Source organism: Dermacentor albipictus, chromosome 1, assembly GCF_038994185.2.
Source record: "Dermacentor albipictus isolate Rhodes 1998 colony chromosome 1, USDA_Dalb.pri_finalv2, whole genome shotgun sequence".
NCBI classification, from domain to species: domain Eukaryota; kingdom Metazoa; phylum Arthropoda; class Arachnida; order Ixodida; family Ixodidae; genus Dermacentor; species Dermacentor albipictus.
Genome location: NC_091821.1, coordinates 225,264,964 through 225,286,593, shown reverse-complemented (window position 1 = coordinate 225,286,593; position 21,630 = coordinate 225,264,964). Strand labels below are relative to the sequence as shown.

Sequence of the window (21,630 nt, the reverse complement as noted above, 5' to 3'; positions counted from 1 at the left end):
TTTGCTTCGAAAAACCCGCTACTACTAGAAAAAAAAAAACTGCATTACTGGAAATGCTAATGCAACACCAGCAAGCACAGTATAGGTGACCCCCTGCATGCGTCCATGTTCAGCGTTGGTCGAAGTGCGCTGCAGTGATGTCCCAACACTTATTAATGAGCACAGTCCCCCACTCACCACGTTTTGAGTCCAAGGCGCGCCAATGGAGGAGCGCTGTCAGCAAGTTTTCGACACCTTCGACGAAAGCTTTCGGAACACTTGTATCTTCGAAAAAAAAAGCCGTATGTTTATCCGTTTATTTAAACCAACTGCAGGTCCCTTATGCAAGGGATACATCAGTCACACAGTTGTACAAGCACCTCTTCGCGCGCGCTCTTTGAAGCACCAGCCGCAAGGGCTAGTGTTCACGTGCGTCCGGCAATGTGTCCCTGCAACCTTGCTTTTCGACCTCCACAACAGACGCGGCGACAGACTGCGGATCGTCAGGACACAGTCTCAAGCTACTAACTCGCCCGCTCCGCATCGCTCAGAACAGCGGTTCGGCCTACCAAAAAAAGCAAAACAATAAAAACAGGAATATACAACGACTACTTTCGGGAATTTTGAAGGTTTTTCTTAACGGGTCCCATTTTCGATGCCCTTCACGAATCTTTATCCAGGGAAAGTATAGTGCATGACACAAGACGACAGCGCGGTCGCTGTAGCGACGAATTCGGCAATCTGTTAAGGACTGACAGCGCAGAAATACTTTCACTGATGCAGTGAAAATGTTCGCACTGAAATACCTGAACCTTATTCAATGCGACAATGCGCTGGCGACTGTACCGTGTTTTCGCGCACACCTCAAGCAAATGGTCGACAGGATTATGCCCGTTCGAGGAAGCGTCTGGCCTTTGACAGACGAGAGACTTCTGTGCAGTAAACACACCGTCTTCAAAAGTCACTCATAGTAAACGGATGGAGATCTTGAACCCTGCTTTCCGTTTACCAGAAGTGATTTACCATTGGCATCGGAAAAATATATATAGCCCTACCCATCCCTGGGCAAGCCGACTACACCCAGCTGTACCTGATGAAAATTTCCTTCGTTATCCCAGTGCGTTTAAACGCTTCGAATTGATGACCAAGACGTAAACGCAACTCACGATTTCTGAAATCGGTGTATGCAGATACATCTACATTAGTTAAGTTCTTGCTTACAACTCGAAGATTTAGACGGGGATATAAAATCAGATCAGCGCGGTGCTACCAGAGCGGGCATAAAAAAAAAGAAGAAAATGCCCGGGGTCGCTTCATTGGCTGCCTTGTCGAATGGGTCGCGTGTCGCAAACGCGCAGCTGTTCTGACAGGGCAGCGCTGGGGAACCGAACCATAATCCTGACTCCCATGCCCAGTTTTATTGTGCCACGACACCACAGTATACACCTAAGTTGACACGTATGACTAGTGAGGTATGAAAAGCAAAGTTCATGTTTTGCATTTCAAAACTGTGTCAGCACAACGAAACACAGTTGCCACCCTAATTTGAACACATAGTGGCGTCAACAAGAAAACAAAATGTTGCATAGCAGCCACTGCACCAGCAGCATCAATTAGTCCAGCAGAAGTCCTCAGTGTGCTGTCAATCATGCTTCATTTTGCTACATCTGTTGCTACAAGAACAGGCATCGTAATTTACGGATGCGGGCATAGTCTGTAGAATACACACATATGCTACAAAATATACCACGCTCGTTTTGTTAGGAACACGATCTGCAGAAGGCAGTTTATTTTTCCTCACAAGTGGTCTGTCTACGGTGCACGAAAATCGAGTTTTGCATTGGCATCCGAGCAGACAGAAGTGCTATCCATAGAAGATGTCCATTCTGCAAGCTGGGAGCGACTTGCATAGAGCCCCAACTAACCTCGACAACAATCACTGGTTTAACTCAACCCAAACACTGGGATTCATGCAGTCTTTTATTCTGCCTTTGCAACGACTACGACAACTTTTCTCCAGACAGAGCTTTTTAAGAGACAGCCAGCCACTAGAGCAGCGGGCCACAGTAGCTGCACGAGCCACAATTCTTTCTGCACCTCTCAGCGAGAACCGTAGCCCACAAGGCCAGGGATTGCAATTTCATGTCTGTACAACTCAGCATGGGAACCATAAATGAGAAATATATCTTTAACCAAGACGGTAGCACAGACTGCTGAAATGAGGGAATACTTTGCAGCCACTCAATAATGTGCTTGGAGTTATGAATTTCATGAACAAGTACAGCAGTAGTTATTTTTAATGATGAATATAGACAGTCATGATGACATGGTGAACTCTACAAGTAATAGGCATTGGACAATATATACACATCTGTTGCATGCGCAACAACTGCCCCTCAGTCTGTCCACTCTTTCCTACTGAGCTTTGCAGGAACCAAGCGCGAATGATCATGGAAAAATATCTTCACAAATGCTCTATCGCAGGGGAGGCCATCACCCTAGTGACTAACAGTTTTCCTTCAATGAGTCAGTTGCTGGCAAACTCAACTGGTAGCGCATCAGCAAACAGCATCATAATTCGTGCTGATATTCTTCAAGGCTGTTTCAAAACAAAACTATAAGCACTAACTGCTCTGGACACAGTACAGCACAAGAAATGAACACACAAAATAATAGCAACGGTTGAAACTATTGCTCAAAAGTCCAATGGCCCTGTTTGAGCTTTTCCAAGGGTTACAACAAAGTTGGCTAAGCTTGTCGGTACTTAATTTGTTTATAACATCAGTGGCGACAGCTGTATGTCTCCTTTATGGGTAAAACACATATTTACGGCCAATCTTGTAAACAATACTTAAGGCATGAGTATATGTGTGCATTCTAAAAAATTTGTACACTACTGAGTTTATTATTTTTTGTCCCTAAGTTACTGAACATACATGTGAAAGACAAACGAAAAATGTTGGGTTAAAAGTTGTGTGTTTTACTAGCACGTGCATCCAATTGCGCTAAAGAATGAGTGGGCCTTTGTACACAGGCTTCTTGATGCAAGTAAGACACTCGACGCAATTGGCTCTGGGCACCAGCGGGCGAGAAACCTGCGCACACACTTGCGAAGAAGAGTCCCATCAGCAGCGGTCCTCTTGCCCATTTGGTTTCGTCTAAGACTTGCACTATTCGCAGCAGAAGCAACAACATGACTAGGAATGCTTGAGAGTTAATTGTGAAGACATTTGTACCATGGATGCGGACCCCAGGGTCAGTCCCCTGGGCAGGCGCTGGCAATGCCTTCGTCACGTTTACTTTGTTCTTCTTCCCTCCGGCGTGTTTGTACAAAGAGGGGGGCGGGCCGCGGCGGCCCGAGGGGGGGCAGGCACTGAAGCGTATCACATGGCCCATTGAAAGACAGATAGCGCGGGGCGCGGGGTCAAACGCCCCCGGGCCGCTGGCAGTCCGGGCTATGCCAGCGCGCAGTCCGGTTGCAGGGGGTCACCGAGTTGGAGCGCACGACGACGCGCCGCAGCCGGCCGCCGCCGCACGGCGGGCTCCCATCGCGCACCGTCCGGTTGGGCGGCGCGCGCACGCACGCGCCGTACAGCTCCTGCTCCTGGTCGGCGTCGCGAAGCCGCACGCTGCCGGCCAGCGGGTGCTCCTCGGGCAGCGCCACCGTCGGCGGCAGCTCGAGCGCCAGGTCGGCGCGCACCGACGCCGCGCGCACTTGGGCGTCGCGCGCCGCGGCCAGGGCGGCCCGCTGGCGCTCCGCCGCGCTCGCCGACGAGTACAGCGCCTGCACAAGACGCCGCCTGAGGTCAGCGCGCGGCCCCGGAATCGTCGTGGACCAGAGCAAGCTCGCGAGCCTTGGTCTCCAAATCAAGAGCGATAAACCCCAATGTGGAGACTAGCCATGGGCTTTTTGAAATCCAATAGTAGACGTGGCTTCCTCAACAAAGACGAGGACATCGGTGGCCGTATAGAAATCCGCAAGCACTGGTGCCCGACTGGACGGGGCTCTCTGGCAGAAAGCTGCCTTTTTCGTAATAAATGTTGCAACAATAGACGCAAGTAGAGAGAGAGAGAGACAGAGAGGAGTAATAGCGTAGGTTAGACGCAATAACACGCGAACTCATGGTCGAAGTGTACACCAGTTGCAGAACATGCGTTGTTCACTGTTGAAAGCTGTCATTTCAAGGACCAAAAGGTGGCTTCCGCGCATGCCCAGTGCCACTGACGGTACTTTTTTGGCCCACTAAAAAGCTTCCTCGAGCTGACGCAAGCCGTTTGCACCCACTTTTTCCAAAAACTATCGAATGGGCACAATACGGCCGGCCGTCAATATAAAGAAGCAGATCGCGTACCGACTGCACGGGCGGAAGGAGCACGTGCTGGTAGGGCTGCGGGTCGTGGGGCGCCGGCCGACTGCGCCGCTCACTCCACGACCGGGCGCCCATCCTGTAGTGGCTCACGATGCAGGCGACCAGCCCCAGGCTGAACACCGAGTTGAACAGGCCGCTCACCACCTGGCCCCAGGACGCTGCACGAAAGAAAACCAGTGTGAGGACACGGCAGCACAAGCATAAACGAGGACAAGAGGACAACGGCGCTGTCGTTGGCGTACTCAACACGGCGTGAACGCAGCCTCAAGAGTCAAAGCGCCTTTCAACCCAGCCTCAAGACATTAAAAATATGCAAAGGCCACGTAGCTGCCCTTACAAAAATCGGTTTGACCTTTCAGTCACTCATGAGTCACCTATAAGTCACCCCTGTCACCTATCTGTAGACTCGACCTTTCTGTAGACTAAGTCTGCAGAATGTCTGCAGACACCGTGCGGACTGCAAGTAGACTTGTCTGTAATATACGTGCCCAGTGAGTGTGTGTGTAAATATATATATATATATATGTATCTATATATACATACATATTCTGAACCATGACATATTTTATAATTACGGTTGAATCGTTTTGACCTTTCAGTCACCCATGAGTCGCCCACCAGTCACCTCCACGTAGACCTAGTCTGCAGAATGTCTGCAGACACCGTGCGGACTGCAAGTAGACTTGTCTGTAATATGCGTGCCCAGCGAGTGTGTGTGTAGATGTATATCTATATATAAACGCATATATATATACATATTCTGAACCATGACACATTTTATAATTACGGTTCAATAGGTCTAACCTTTCAGTCACCCTTGAGTCACCCGCCAGTCACCTCCACGTAGACCTAGTCTGCAGAATGTCTGCTGACACCGTGCGGACTGCAAATAGACTTAGCTGTAATATGCGTGCCCAGTGAGTGTGTGTGTGTGTAGATGTATATCTATATATAAACGCATATATATACATATTCTGAACCATGACACATCGTATAATTACGGTTCAATAGGTCTGACCTTTCAGTCACCCATGAGTCACCCACCAGTCACCTCCATGTAGAGCTAGTCTACAGATTGTCTGCAGACACTGTGTGGACGGCAAGTAGGTAGACTTGCATGTAATATGCATGCTCAATATATATATATATATATATATATATATATATATATATATATATATATATATATATTCTACATGACACATTTTATAACAGTTACATCGGCTTCACCTTTCAGCCACCCACGAATCACACACGCACACAAGCACACACACAAACACACACAGACACGCGTGTGCGCATCCTGAACCATGACACATTTTATCATTGCGCTCTGTTTTGCCATTTTAACATTTTGAAAACTGTCACTGATTGCTACAAGAACAGTCTGATAATGGCAGTTATATAAATCTATTGAATACTAATTGAAGTAAGGTAATGGTTACATAACGTACATTAAATGCAGCAGTTGTACTATGGCTCGAACGGCAGCCTGAATTTAAGGACATATCTACCGCGCGACGCCGACACCATCGATCCGACCACCGAAGGCGTGGTTGCTTTCGGCGCCGGCCCCCAGGAGGCGCTTGCCGCTAGCACCGGTAAAATTACGGGTGAGATTATTTTCCCGTCTTCACCTGGTCACCGACATGTCACGGCGTGCACACGTGCACGCCGCATTGACGATGAAGTAGTGTACATGCCGTGCCGAGAGGAATTGTGGCGATTTTTGTGTGTATTAAAGGGCCCCTGTAACGGTTCGGACAAATTTTGTAGGCGCGTAGGGTACAGCTTAAGTAGAACATTCGCACCACAATTTAAGTGAAGCGTTACGTATTAATGGAGCTGCAAGTGATTAGAAGTTACCCTCCTCCCTAGCTATGCTTTTTCTCCTCAACTCGCTCGCCGAGCGAGCGGCGCTAAGCTCCGCCTTCACTGGTTCAGCGTCACGGTGCGACGTCACATCGTTCACTTCCGGTTGTTTAAGAGCACAACCCCTCCCGCGCGAGACCTCTCGGCAAGCCGCTTGGCCGTCGACCGAGAGCTATCGAAGCAGCGTGCGTTGCGAGGATTCTGTCGTAGCGCCGAACGTGTCCGGTATTCCGCTAAAAACAGGCAAGCTGGTCATTTCGGCAAATGACTGGAGGCATAAACTCAAGCTGATGAAGGAACTTTAACCTAGACGTACGTGAGCAGCCTGATCGGTCTGCACGGTCCAGACACTTGCTGGCGCAGCGCTTAACCAGTCAAACAAAGCGCTAATATTGCTCTAACCAAGTGTAAAGCATTTTAAACATTTATAAATCAACGTGTTGATGATTACACTCCTGCGAAAAATACACACCAGCAGCAAAGAAGAATACACTTCGTTGCTGCTACTGTGTATGGTTGAGCTCTGTGCCACCAGGTGGCTGCACCGTGCAGACCATTCACATTTACCTTTCTGCTCATCTCATGGCTCATCCCGGCGCAGTCAAGCGGCCAGACCCTGTCCCCTTGCGCTTGTGTTTGCCCTAATACCGGACTTGCGAAACGCTATTGCGTTAGTAATCTTCCGCTGTAAAGTGACGGCCACAAACACGCAAATCCTGGCGCCGATCGGATACCGGCAGTGCGCAGCAGCCAGTTCGCTTGTATACTGCCTTGCAGAGGGACACGATGTCGCAGCTTGACATATTGCCAGTCGCTAGGTTTGCAGTCCACAAGGCAACAAAGTCGAATCATAGTGCTCGCGAAAAGACTGAGACCGACTCTGACCGCGGAGCTCTCGTCAAAATGGAGTACGTTGTAACACAAGCAGACGACACTTGCTGTGTGCCGGAAGTGCTTAAGTGTACTGAAAAATTGTTCTTGTGCATTCTCTTTATGTTACTTTCTTTTTATAAAAACAAATGAACTAACATTCCAACTATTACGAAGATTATTTGTTTACCATACAGTTGGAAAAATTATCGACCACGCGCCCTGGTCAGCCAATCAGATAGCTCGCCCACGTGACGTCATATGGGTTATTTGCATCATATGGGTAGGGGCGGCTTAAAATTCCGCCGAGCAGTGTGCTACGATCGGCAGCGATGTGTATTTTTAAAACCTTATAATAAATTACACGCTTTACGCAGAGCACTTAGATGCATCAATTAATGATCAGAAGGACCTACTCTAACGACTCAGTACGTTTGTAGAAAATCGCCAAAATCGTTTCAGGGTCCCTTTAATGATCCAAAACCCCTGTGACTGCATAACGTAGCTCTCAGTGTTTTTCGTGTGGTGTGCCGATGCCAATTATCGTAGTTATGACCCGTTCGCTCTTTCTTTGTTCCCGGCTTATGAAAAGCCGATGGCACTCTCGCTGCGCTCGCATTCCATAACAGTGCGCGGAAGAATTTTTTTAAAGTTGTGCTATCACGTGCTGTAGTTCATCTGCAATTCTACGCTGCTGGTGCCGGAGGCACCGTACACCGACTGTCCGTCCTGCGGTATCTGTGCGATGCGGCAGCAGCTGTCACGGAGACGCGTTTACCGAGCACGCCTAGAAAGGTAAGTCCGGCGCGTGCGCGCATTCTTGTAGTCCGTGAAGTGCGCATTTCTGTACGGATAACAAGATGATTAGTAACGTGACAAAAATGATCGTGATTTTCGAATGTTCGTTCTTGTCGCAGGGCGCATTTAGCGAACAGTTTGATGAAAATTGCCCTAAAACGTGATGTTGCCAAAACCTATCGATTATTTGCTGTCTGCTGTGAAGTTTCCTTGCGCCGGGGACTGATTTGAATAGGCGCAAAAATTCAAGCAGGGAAAATTACTATTTCTGTGCGTAATTTTTCAGCGAGAGATCGTATAGCCATTTCTAGAGGTACGTCGATTTGTCGTCTTCACAGCTAACGGCTGCGCGAGATGGCACCCGATTGCTGTGTACGACGCATGGCCAGATTTTAGTTTGTATGCAAGTTCTTTTATTTATATAGTGTCTTCAGACAGGCTGTATTTCTTGCGTTGAGTGTCATGGTTTTCGTGTATTTGTAAAGGGTTCCGAGATTTCAACAACAGTATTTCTTTTTAATGGAAAAAATTGTTTTCTCACCTGAAAAAGAGGGAGTCTGTTCTTTTTCAATGCACCGTCCTTTGGGGCAGGGCTTTGTTGCACCGCATAAAGAAATTAGGTTTTCGAACGCTTATCATGTGTTAGGGAGTTTTCTGCTTCTGCAATTCGCATTTGACTTAGTACAGACGTGCGTTTGTGTGAAGTTTTTTATAGTAGTTTCATGTTTGCTCCAGTTCCATTTACATGTTAACTGCCTGCGATGTAATCATTGGGTATTTGTGCAACCATGCAGCTTCATGTAGCTGTTTGTACGAGACTTTTCACAATGTCACAAGTTTACAGTTTCAGCAGGGTTTACAGTAAACTGAACATTTCTTCTTGTTTAGGGATGTCACGATTTTGTGAGCCAGAAGAATCTACACCACTTGGGAGCCTGCGGCACTTCTGCAGGCTGAACAGCGCGTCAAAGCATCAGATTTGCATGCTGCGACAAGGTGTGTGCAAGACGGTCACTGCCACTCACACGAGATGTCGGTACTCACTACTTCATTCCTTGGAAGCGATATTCTTGGTCCCAACCAAGCAGCCCGGAAGAAATCGGAGACAAATTAAATGTGCAAAGAATACTATTGCGTCTGTTATTTTATTGCATGCATGCATGCCAGTTCCCCATAGTGGGGCTACAGAAATTCTCTCTAATGTCTGCCTAAATGCTGCAATTCTGTGACCACAATTTCGACAGACTTTCTGCAGAAATGCTGTATCCTGCAGCTACACAGACTGAGCAGACTTTCTGCAGAAAGGGTGTACCAATTGGGCGCTGGGAGGTGACAGGGGGTGACAGAAAATCTGTCACCTGTCTTCAGATATTCTGCATCCCGGGTGACTCGGGGTATGCAGAATTTCTGCAGCAAGTCTGCAATGATTTTTGAGCTTGGTTCTGTCCATGGACAGAACCAAGCTAACGTTGTTTCCCGTCGCGTGAAGATATTCAGATTTATTTGCATTCCGCCTAATTAAATAATTAGTCTTAATTGAGTAATAAACTCATTATAATGGAATGAAAAGTGTCAGTGAGAAAATTGTAGAGCATCATGAAAACGTCCCGATACAGCTTTCTGTTGCTCAATAAGTGCTACATACAAGTGTTTTTCCGAGCGTGAAAGAGGCCCGCGAATATACGCATAGTGCCTCGATCGGCCAGTCGCGGATAGTGACTCATGACCGTGACCAGTGGTTCTTCCCCTTTCATTTCTCATTTCCTCCATCAATTGGAATATGAGCTTACCGCAATTATAATTTTTACGTTTCAATTTAAATCAGTTACCTTTATGACTACCCTGGCCTCACTGCCCGTTAGTCTCGTATGGCTATACAACTGCGTGAAACTTGATTTTCCTGCGGGTTGGACATCAGCAGCGTTCAAAGAGCTCTTAATTTGTGCACGATATAAGACCGCTGCTCACGCTTGGAGCTCACTAAACCATTTCGCTTTAGTCTATGTTTAACGTAACGTCCCTAGCCCTTTAATTCACGTTTTATCTAAGCTATTAGAAGACTCACCCCGTATAGCAGTTATTAAATTGTGGGGTTAAGGAAATTAATCATACTCTTGGCCGTAACCTCGGCGGGTGCCCCAGCCCACTAACTCGCCGGACGCGCATCGTTCCGATTCGAAATACAGTTTTCCTCACTCACTCACCCACACACTGTGGTTGTACGTGCCTAAACCACGATATGATTCTGAGGCACGCCGTAGCGGGGAACGCCAGATTGATTTTGACCAACTTGGGCTTTTCATTAACCCGCACCTAGTGCACGGTATTAACGCCTATAAACTGCATAGTGGGTTATGATAGAGACCAGATTTTTACGCACTAAAATAACCCTGTTTTAGGCGCCTATGAGAGACCCGGCTGACAATGAAAGCATACAGTACTGGCGCCAAATACTGTCCTTAAGGCCATGTGTAGGCTGAATAATTAAGAACTCCCGCTGTGGATCTGAGAACAAATTATGATTTTCTAAGCAACACAGCCCACTATACCTCCGTTCGGTGAAACTTATTTTGTTCGCTTGATAAAACGGAATGAGGCGATTTGCGTAGGTTACAAGGTTTATTTGAAATGTAGTGCGACTAGAAATAACGAGAAAAGTTGTGAGAGCAGTGGCAAACAAGCACCACTCAAGATTTTCGGATATTATGTTGCACCTTTTTCACTGAGTATCGAATTTTAATCAGAAAAAAGAATGCTCAACATCAACCGAAGTAGGCGGCGCATATTTGTACTTCAGATCCCATGCACCCCGCAACTGCGAAAGGTTCACCGGTCAAAACCTTTGACAGTTCTTTCATTACCAAACACCCGGGATTTTTGCCCCAGACAGATGGAACTTTCGAACTAACTATCAGCAACAGGTTCATTGGGGATGGTGGCGAACCTCTCGTGAACATCCAAAATGAGCCCCGCATTCCTCGTCAGAGTTTCGCCCGAGTATTCAAGTTTCTCGATGACGACGGCTTAAGAACGTGGAGCGAGCACACAAGTACGGCTTGAGCCCTTTTCACAACGATGATCTCGCCTGCTCCAAAACTCTCAACAGCCTTTAAACTAGCAAAGTGTTTGTGGTAAAAATCGGCTGCTTTCAGCCAAGTTAATTCCCCAACGTGTTACAACATTAGAAAAAAAAAAACTAAGGCTACAACAAAACAGGAAAAAATGACTTTCTTAGGCCACCATAACAGTGCACTAAAATGTTTCTAGATCCATAGTTCATGCTTACATGTTAAGTACGCCCGATAACTACGTAAGGAAAAACGGACATTTTGCCCAAAGTTCAGGTCTAGTTAGGAGACGTCGTATAGGGGTTGCCGTAACGTGCACCAAAAGCACAATTACAACAGTGCGTTTTTTTTTATTCCGAACCGTTTTTGCGCTTTAAATGTGTTTGAATGTGTTTGTTGTTGAGCCCGAGCTAAAGCTTCCTCTTAAAAGTAAAGACCGAGCCTCATATGCGCTACGGACTGTAATATGTGTGCTAATCTGACGTAGACATGGACTAAGTAAGATAATATTCCAAAAAGGAGCCATTCCCATGCGTTCCCATAACACATCATAAAACCATAAGGCAGCATGTCAACCACGTTATTGTGCACCAATTTTCCGTATTTACTCATGCCATATTTATTTAGAGCTCACTACCAGAGATCATGATCTTTTGCGTGAATGAATGTGATGCAAAAATATCTGCAGAAAATTGTCAATGTACGGTCATTTTGTATGTTGGCTATACTTCTGATGATGATATTGTACGAAGTAAGATATTTTCACTGCCTTGTTTGTTTTCCGCCCTAATCGATCTCAATAAAGTTTAGCCAAGTGTATGTTCAATTGCATGTTTCTCTTCTGTCTTCGTTTGCATCCACTTCTACAAGGGCGCAAGAGGCCCTGCTGTATGTATAAATAAAATAAATAAAGTTCACTCCGATCCGACAGATTTTGTGCAACGCGATGACGCCCACAATTTTTGTGTACAGTACACAAGAAGATGCACGCTTTAAGATGGCTAAGCGAGATATGAAGCCACGATCAAGCGGGAGCACGCCTCTAAGCATGTCACGCCATACAACTTCACTTATATATCGTCAATTGAATAGCATGTCCAGAATCACCAGTTCTGTTCAGCGGAAAAGGGAATGACACGCAGAGCGATGCCCCCAAAGCTCAGGCAATAGATTTTCATCATAGCCTGAATTTGGGAATGGACTTTATAACGCAAGTTAAAGTTTATCTCATTCTTTGCCATTCTTATGCGTCGCGCCGAGTGGCTGATCCCAGTGACAACGGCTGCGCGGTGGCGTCCGACTCAATGACGCGAAGAGCGAAAAGAATGGAAAATGAAACGGGATCGTTAGACAAAGTCTCTGATAACTTCGTCGCCAGAACTGACCGAGTGAACATGCTAGGAGCACGGGCGCGAAATGCGAAAACGCCCGTGTACTTAGATTTAGGTGCACGCTAAAGAACTCCAGGTGGTCCAAATTATTCCGGAGTCCCGCACTACGCGTGCCTCATAATCAGATCGCCGTTTTGGCGCGTAAAATCCACACTATTTATTATAATTTATTATGCAAGGAGCGCCTGCAAGGTTGCGCAGATGCGTGAACCTCCCCTCGTTTCGGGTGGAGCACGGTACGGAACCTGTACTTCTGTACGTCAGGCGTTTCTCAGACCGTAAACAGACAGACAGCAGCAGCGAGTGTCATGTATGTGCATGTTATGCTTTCCTATCCCGCGATAAATGATATGTCGTAGGACCGGGCGCACAAACAGCGCTGCTCGACTCATCGGAAATACACCAGTGCTATGTAATTGCGAGTCCGTTCATTAACGCCCGAGACAAACTACAGCCTACCCCATGTTCGGCACCATACGCTAGCCCGTCTTGGAGAACTAACGAATGGATCTTCTCCTTAATGTTACGCAAAACATCGCGCAACTTAGGAAGTGTGGGGGGGGGGGGGGTGATTATACGTCGGGCCCCATATCGCTTATATACGCACGGCGAGGCACATGCGTATGGGAGCCGAACAGCGAGATATAATTGTTCACGCCGCGCACCTTGAAGGCCTCACATGACCTTTATTCTGAGCGAGACCCTCTCGTTTCTTCGCGCACTCCGCGCGGGTCTGCACATCATTATCAGCGTTCGCACTTCGTCAGCTGCCTCCAACAGCAGCTACCCGTGCAGAAAGCGATCTTGGGGGAGCGTTTTTTTCCACGGCTACAGTTTCACGGGGGAGACGCAAGCTCTGCTGCGAGAGAAGTCGATCCCGCTCCCACAGGCACTTTTACTGAAGGATATCCTCGTTTTCAGGACGCAAGCAGGGCGTGCGTTTGTTGGCGACACCACAGCGTATACCGCGACGAGCGCGCGACCCTCTACCCAGACCTGCGTTGGCAACAGACCATCTGTGTGCGCGCAGCTGTCCTGGAGACCGCGCACGTTGCCACCCTTGGGAGCCTTTGCTAAAACGTTCCACTGAAGCTCAACGTGTGCTCCTCTCACGGTCACATGCTACCATGGAAGGATACCGACTTTTCCTTTTTTCTTTTCTAGATTATACAGATTTTTTTTAAAAATAAAAACGCTATGGCTGTAGCGAACACGGCGTTCTTGAAGAGGAATTCGTCGGCGAGGGGGAAATAACTTGTCATTAACGTGAGTTTCAGAAGACTTAATTAACAAACATTCTTTAATCAACATTTTTATTTCGGTGCATCGGGGGCAGTTGCTTAAATGGAAAACTTGGAGACAGGCACATTTTAACGCACTCTCGTTTCGGAAACATCTTGAAGATCGCATATAATTCGAGATATTCATTATCAAATCTCAACGTTAAATCCAATCCCAACCGAGCCCGCCCCGCCGCTACTGCAGACGCCCTATGGAGAAGTGTTCGACGAAGTTTGAATGATGGAATATCTCGGCAAATACTAATACGGCACGTATCGGTAGATACTTGCCAGACAAAACATGCCGTATCATCATCTACTGTGAAAATTCACGGCGTTCAGCCTCAAACTTCGTCGCGCTTTTCATCACGCGGCGTTTAGGTCTGACACGACAGCGTGTTCGGTTTCGATTTTGCCCGAGTGCCCGAGCACAACGCTGAAATTCGATGCGCTACGCTCATAGCCTTGTTCTAAAAAAATCTGTATAGCCTGAAAAAGAAAAAAGAACGAAGAGGAGGAACAAAAGAAAACGATATCGACAACTGACGCGCTTCGTGTTAGCACCATTTTTAACATTGCGCTAAAATTACCCAGCATCAAACCTGGGCGAAAATCCACCAACACCGGCTACGTACAGGATTAAAAAAAAATAAATAAATATGAATAAAATAAAATTAAAAAAAATCAATAGCAGTAATACCGCTAAGAGAGAGAGAGAGAGAAAATAATGCAGAGAAAGGCAGGGAGGTTAACCAGAGGTAGTTCCGGTTGGCTACCCTGCGCAGGGGAAAGGGTTAAGAGGGATAAAAAGAGAAAAAGAGTAGAAGGGGGAGATAGAAAGGGAGACAATACCGCTAATGTTCTCCCAGAAGGATAGCGCTGTAAAGGCTAGTCAGAATGCGGGATAGTCCACGATGAGAGCAAGTCTGCGGAGGTCTTTGTACCATATATATATATATATATATATATATATATATATATATATATATATATATGCTCGTATCATTATATATGCTCTTCGTACCATAAGAGTTTCCTACAATTACTAGAGGGAACTCTGGCGCTGCGATCGCTCAGCCACCATGGGAATGATGGGTAGAACACGGATTTGTCTGATATTCGTGCTTGGAGCTTAAGACGTTCTTGTGGCTTCACTTATCACGCTTTATCTGGGCCTAAATTTGAAAGCAAGTTATACGTATAAGTGCAAAAGGTAATAACACTCTGCAAGCACGCATATACGCTGCTAACTGCAGTGGTTCCGCTTGTCCATGCGTCAGTGACGTAATGGTTTCAATATCAGGCTTCTGCGCTAGAGGTCCTGTGTTCCTGCTGTCGGATAATTTTAATAATGTTTAATTATTTATGACGCAGTACTCCGTTTAAAAAAATGACCACCTTGCAAAGTCACGAAGCCATTTAAAACCAGAAGGACCAAGTTTAGGCGAATACAGGTACTGCCCATCATTCCCATGCTCGCTGAACTGGCCCGCTTGCAGCTACCGTAGGCACTAGCGCCACGGTTCCCTCTAGTAATTGTATGAAACTCTATGCTTCCTACAACCAGCGTTCCCTTGAGCGACTGGTCCTGCACTGTACAAAGAAAAAAAAAAGACAACTAGCAGTCAGCAATACATGGCTAAACGCACTGTTTACCCAAGCTTTCGGCCCGGACACACAAGTGTTCCTTAAAAAAAATTTTTTTTAAATAAAGGGAAGATAATTTAAAGAAAGCAAGCCAAAACGAACAAACAAATCCCGGTGAACATATATTCGAGCCATTTACTGAGCTTAGCTGCTTCGTCGCCGATCACCGCGTCCTACAGTATACGTACATTACACAGCCACGACAGCTTCGCGGGTGTGCAGCCATTCCTTGGCCGCCAGCTCAACGGATCGCGTTGATGGGTTCAAATAGTGGCGGGCCTTGAACGAAGCACAATGACTATTCCCCCATGGGATCGAGAACGCCGCATACTGTCGTACGGCTTAACGCTCGTTCACACGGGGACAATTGGAGTTTAGAGCGGCGCGGAATCCAATTCGGATGTGGCGAATTCCGTCGAAACGACCCTCTCCGCGCCTGTCGGCTCCAGACCGATTACTGCCGCCGCTGCCGCCAAAATTTCACGCCGCGGACCTATCAGAACCCGAGCGAGCAACCGAGTCAACCCTTGCGGCAATCTCCGAATGGAGCCGACCGCGTTCGGCATCTCGCAGTCGTCTCAAGTGTCTGTGTCGACTGCAGCAACAGCGGGTATGTTAACAGATTTTGCGAGAAATTACCCGGCTCTGCACGTATATAGCACCACACCTAGCACAAGTATAATGTTGTGAATGACGAACTGATGTGAAAAATAAAAGCGCGCAAACTCGATGCGAGCAGGGAAAAGAGGAAAAGGAGAGAGAGAGAGAGGTGGAGAGGGAAAACACCGATTGGACGTGTCAAAGCGTGCTCGGCAGAACGCACATGAAGGCGACAGGTGGCGCATCGCATTCTAGAGCATCGCATCCATGCATACGACGGCAATGCGCCAGGAAATTGAATCGCACTAATGCCCCATGAGAGGGTAGCGCGTAAGTCGACTCATGCAGTGCATGCAAACACTGGCGTATCGCATCGAGGGGGGACGAAAAGTGAGACTGGCGCCGGCGTGTGCTCTCCGCTAGATAAGGGCGAGACGCACTCGCCGAAAACAAGTTCCGGCTTGTTTCGGACGAAGGGGTAAGCGCCACAATTAAACACTGTCATGCGCTAGGAAATGCGATACGCTACTGTTGCATTCATATAAACGCGGCTCCTGTTTTCGCAGTATTTGGAAAGCTGGCAGCAACTCTGGCAGTGTGACGGCCAAGCAATATGAACCACGCGGCGTGTCGGTGGCAGATTTCGTGCGCCTCACTACAAGCGCCAAATATCCCGGTATGAACGAGCCAAAATGTACACCATCGGGCTTCGCCGTGCCCAATTTCGGCCGCCCAGTTACTACGCGCTCCGACTGCACTGACTGCCAATATACTGTCCTCCAACGTCACGTTTTTGTATTAAAGGGGCCCTGAACCACCTTTTACCGAAGTCGAGAAATGCATTTGAAGTTAAATTAGACTATTTCAGAAATACGTTACCGCAAGAAGTACTTCAATGCGTTCAGCAGAAGCGGAGTTATTAATCAAACCGCGTTAGCGGTGCTTCCGTTCCTTTTACAATGACTTGCACTGCGAAGGCTACGCCAAAGCAGGTCATGCCCAGAACGCTCCGCCTAGCGAACATCCCCGTGGCGCGCAGTTTATACTTGATTTTGCATGCTCATGGAGACGCCACTATTTCCGATTTTGGCGTCTACGACGCCCCCAACGCGGCTGCCCTCGGCTATCCGCGGTGCGCTCAGCCAGCGGACGCACCGCGGCGGCGGGGTAGCCACGCTACGCAGCAGACCGAGTTACATGCAACTGCAGTGCGTATGCGCAGCGTTTGCTTTGTTCACGACAGGGCTTGAACAGCTTGAGTGCCTGCATGGTTCGTGTCGGGTATTTCCTGCACCAGCTTGACCGACGGATAGTAGCCACATCAAACTTGCGCATTTTGAAGCGCTTTGGTAGGCTACGAACCGTAGCCTACCAAGGCGTCTAACCAGAAGCGGCCACGACTGAGCGCGCGCTGGCAAGCGTACGTGTGATCTGACCTTAAGTTTCGCGTGGTTATAGGCTAATTGGGTGTCCAAAACTAGTCGAAATTAGTGAGACCCGACGGATATGACACCGATAAGCAGGGTGGTCAAAATTTAATTTCTATGCGGTGCTCACGGCCGAGCGTGAGTAGACAATAGTCTGCTTCTTCTAGAAGTGCGTAATTATTATCGAAATTTGAAAGCAGATTTTCGCTTACTTCACCCTGTTTATTAAACTGTGTCAATAAATATATACAGTAACAGTTGGAAGAAGCTCACAGGTTCATACACCCTTCTTGATTAATGTGAGCTATTGGCCAATAGCGGCCGCGTATGGGCATCTGCTATTTTACTAAATAAAGCGTCCAGAGAAGAGGGTTTGAGATAAAGGTGACTTCGCGCTCCGCTTGAGAACTCCACGCAAAGCGCACGACTGCAAAACTTGGCTGAGATGGTCACAGCAGCATACGCTATCCGCAGACTTTTTTTTTTTTTTGATAAGCCCGAGCGGTGGTTGAGGAACCATTTAAAAGTTGCAGAATCTCCCTATTATACGTGAAAGAAGCGCAATATCTTAGGCAACATAGGCCTCGCATTAAACGATACAATCTCTTATCACACTGTCATGGATTTTTATGAGCGTGTTCTGCTTGCATCATTCCGCGTTCACGAAATACTGACTCCAGCATATAATCTTGACTGGCGGTACCTCAGGCAAATTCGACGATGCCCGGCTGCTTATGCGTTGACACCTAGAATTAACTCTCAGATCTGAATGAACGTGGCGTCACGGGATCGTTCCCTACACTAATCTCTCGCACTGTTTTAACCAGCCACGAAAAGCCCCGTCTGCTGAAGTTACGCATCGTGTGCGTTCATGGGGCACGTCGACAGCACCAGCATAGACGTGCGCTAGCCCTTCGTGCCCGGCTTGATTTATTCATGGGGTTAAACGACCCAAAAGGCACACTCGGGCTATGCAAGACACCTCAGTGTAGAACTCCGGTTTTGCCTTGCACCATCTGGAGTTTTTTAGCATGACCCCAAGTAAGTGCAGTCACCGTGGCAGGGAATTGAGCCAGCGACCTCGTGCTCGGCAGCAGAACGCCATATCCACTTAGCCACCGCGGCGGGCCTGCCTTGCTTGCAGATACACTTGCTGTCACAACGATCGACTTTCAACAGTGATCGCTCTGTGCTGCTGAGCAAGTTCCAGCAGCTTAGTCTTTCCAAAAGGTCGAGCTGAAAGTTGGTGCGAGGCTCATACAGATGAACTAGAATTGTTTAGCTACGAGACTCGTTTTCATCTGTAGTGTTCGTACTCTGCCTCTGACGTGAGGCGCCTTTCCTCATTTCGCTCGATTTCTGTCTTCGTGCAGGTGGGCGTGGTGTCGTTTTCAGCAAGCAATTTTTTTTCTAGGACAAGGTTGTCTTAATTGGCTTTACACAGGTTTGGCATATCGGGGTATCTTGTAACCTTTCCCAGAAAAAAAGAAGGTCCTTTCGTGCCTCCAAGCGTCATAGCAAATGGTATCAAAATGTAGGCCTCAACGAGATACAAAACGGGAATTAGTCGTAGAGTAAGTAAAGTTAACGGTACAGGCATAATTGGTGTTAATATAATCGAAAATTAACCACACCGCACTATACCCTGTAAAGCGTGCACCGCCGTCCATATAGGCACGTTGAGGCAAAGCCACCGTACGGCACACTATTGGGAAATGGAGCGAGTTAGCCTTGGCTAAGCAGGGCTCGCTCGAGTCAATGGTGTCTGGAAGGCGGCTTCGGCTTTGCCAACAAGAAGCGAGAATTTGTCGCTAAGTAAAATTAACGGTGCGGCAGTAATTAGCGCCAATATAGTCTAAAATCAACCACATTGCACCTACTGACTGCACAGGATCGGCCCACCTTGTTTCTTGGTCAAAAAACGTGCCAACCAAATGTCAACGCTAAAGAAGTCAAGATCGACGTAAGTGCGCATAAAATACGATGCGAATAAGATATGAAATGAGTGTATAATGAACAATAAATATACAGAATAGAGATATATAAGCAGCATTTAATGATCGACTCACTTGAACACCGATCTTTAGCGTCGACACTTGGTTGATCCTTTCTTTTTCCCCTCTTCTGCGTGATGTTTTATGGTTCCGTGAATTAATGCCCAACCATTTAACACTGTTGCTGCGTCGCTTATTTAAGAACACATTTTCTGCTAATCTTGCACTGCCGAAGTATTGTTTATTCGCACTCTACTGCTCGTACACACTGCCTTTTACGGCGAAGCTGTTTACATGACGGACCTGTATGAATGAGCCGTATGCGTGGTCGCGTAGGGGGCTGCGTATCTGGGCTGGCTAACGTCCGTAAAGTGAACAAAAAAGATGGCGGCGCTGCGCGGTCTCGTAGGGGGATTATCTGGGCTGGTTAACGCCTGTAAAGCGAACAAAAAAAGAACGAACGACAGTACGGCGGAGAAGAAAGAAAGAAATGACACGCGATTTCATCGCGCACCGCACCTGCGCAGTAGGGGGGTGAACTCTCGCTGGCCGCTGTTGCTGCCGGCTGCGTCTGCACTCAATACAACGGCGCGGCAGCTGTGGCGGGAAAACACGAGGATGTGCGCCGCGGTAGCCGTCGCGCTGTGCAAGAACCGGATTATGCATTGCAGAGGTAGATCATTGCAACAGTTGCAACTCGAACAAAAATGGGAAAAGTGGGAAGACCACGCATTGTGCCCACAGCCGAAGAACAAGCAGAGTACGAAGAGAGGCGTCCACGGCAGAAACGCGACTATAACCAACGACAACGTGCCCCTGAGAAAGCGGACCTCCGAAAACGTCAGCGAGAGCAGATGCGAGTCTAATCGTCGGCGTCGAGCGCAAACTACCGATGAAGATCACGCAGTGGAGGCCGCTCGTAAGCGTCAACCTACATCCGTTCTAATCTGCGTCCAAGCGGCAGAAGCGTTAGTTGCCACCTCCTTCGAGTTTCACCTGGGGCGCATTCCAAATTCAAGACAATGTTTCTGGACGCGGAGTTCGGCCATAGTTGCTCGGTTTGCGACGGACAGCTTCGCTGGCTGATCCGCCACCGTATGAATGGACCGGCCCGCAATCTTTTTACTGCGCTGCGAAATGCAGAAAAAAACATGGTCGATGACTTCATTTTAGAAATATATGTCTCTCGAAGCGAGATCGCGCTAACAGGACAGTGAGGCTGCATCACCCATGAATTTCAGGAGCGAAGGCATTGTTATCACAGTAACGTGATGAAACAAAGCCTTGGGTGCGATCGGAGACCGTTGTTCGGTGCGCGCGTTCAGTTTCACCCAGTTTCACCCGTTCAGTTTCAGACTTCACCCGGCTGACGAAGTTAGCCGGGCGAAGTCGGCGCGGCCTAGGCCAGTTGTGCTGGCGAAACTGAATGCGTGCTCTAAATAACGACCTCCGATCGCGTCCCTTGTAACAGAAACCTCGCTTTGGTGGTTATGCGCAAGCTCATACGCGAACGCTTTCTTGTTTCAATAAACTGTGGTAACGTTCAAAATAAGTAGGCTCCATTAATTAAGAAGTTCACAATGGGCCGCGACCTTCAGCTTTGAGCCAGCGACACGTTCAGCGAAATTAATGACAGCACGCAGCTCAGTGTTAGGAAGGGATGCGTACATGGAATGCCAGTGTTGCTCATCATATTACTCTTCATTTATTATACCTAAAAGTAACCGGCACGGACGATGAAGACAGAGTTAATTGAATGATGACGTCAGCCGTGCATCTTTACTATGTAAGATTATTAAATCGCTTTCTAGCAAAAAAAAAAAAGAAACCTTGGGGAGTTTCACGAAAACGGCACAGTGGGTTGAAGGACGCCGTAGTGGACGGCTCCGAATTAATTCTGACCACCTGGAGTTTTTTAACGTGCACCCAAATCACGGTGCACGAGCATTTTTGCATTCTGCCGTTATCGGAATGCGGTATCGGCAGCCGGGAATGGAACTAGCGAACTAATGCTTAGCAGCGCAATACCACACCCACAGAGCCACTGCGGCTGGTTCGCGTAAACAATTCAAGTAACGTAGGTTCCATAACCGCTACGACATTATCTACAGTGGCCCCACAACCACATTCCAAGCTCAGTAGAACTGCTCCAGCAGGCGCTAAGGTTGGCCGCGCAACTACAAGATGATAGCCACGCAATTGCACGGCTAAGATTACACGTGTACAGGTAAATTATATGGTCGTTTAAACTTCCTTCACGCTGCCTCATTCAATTTCAGCGGAATCCTAAATATTAAATGTATAACAGCGCACACAGACAGCGCAAGACCCAAT

General features: G+C 47.7%; 1 protein-coding gene across 2 annotated transcripts in view; it reads right to left on the bottom strand.

Annotated features, from left to right (window-relative positions):
• Positions 1 to 265: 265 nt before the first annotated feature.
• Positions 266 to 21,630, bottom strand: part of LOC135912074 (low-density lipoprotein receptor class A domain-containing protein 4-like) — a 73,331-nt gene continuing 51,966 nt past the window's right edge. For both annotated transcript variants that reach the window (XM_065444457.1, XM_065444456.1), the window contains exons 2-3: positions 4,332 to 4,507; positions 266 to 3,763 (exon numbers count right to left, since the gene is read on the bottom strand). In XM_065444457.1, coding sequence (XP_065300529.1) covers positions 3,404 to 3,763; positions 4,332 to 4,507 — 536 coding nt within the window. In that variant the 3' untranslated portion in view covers positions 266 to 3,403. The remainder of the gene's footprint in view (positions 3,764 to 4,331; positions 4,508 to 21,630) is intronic.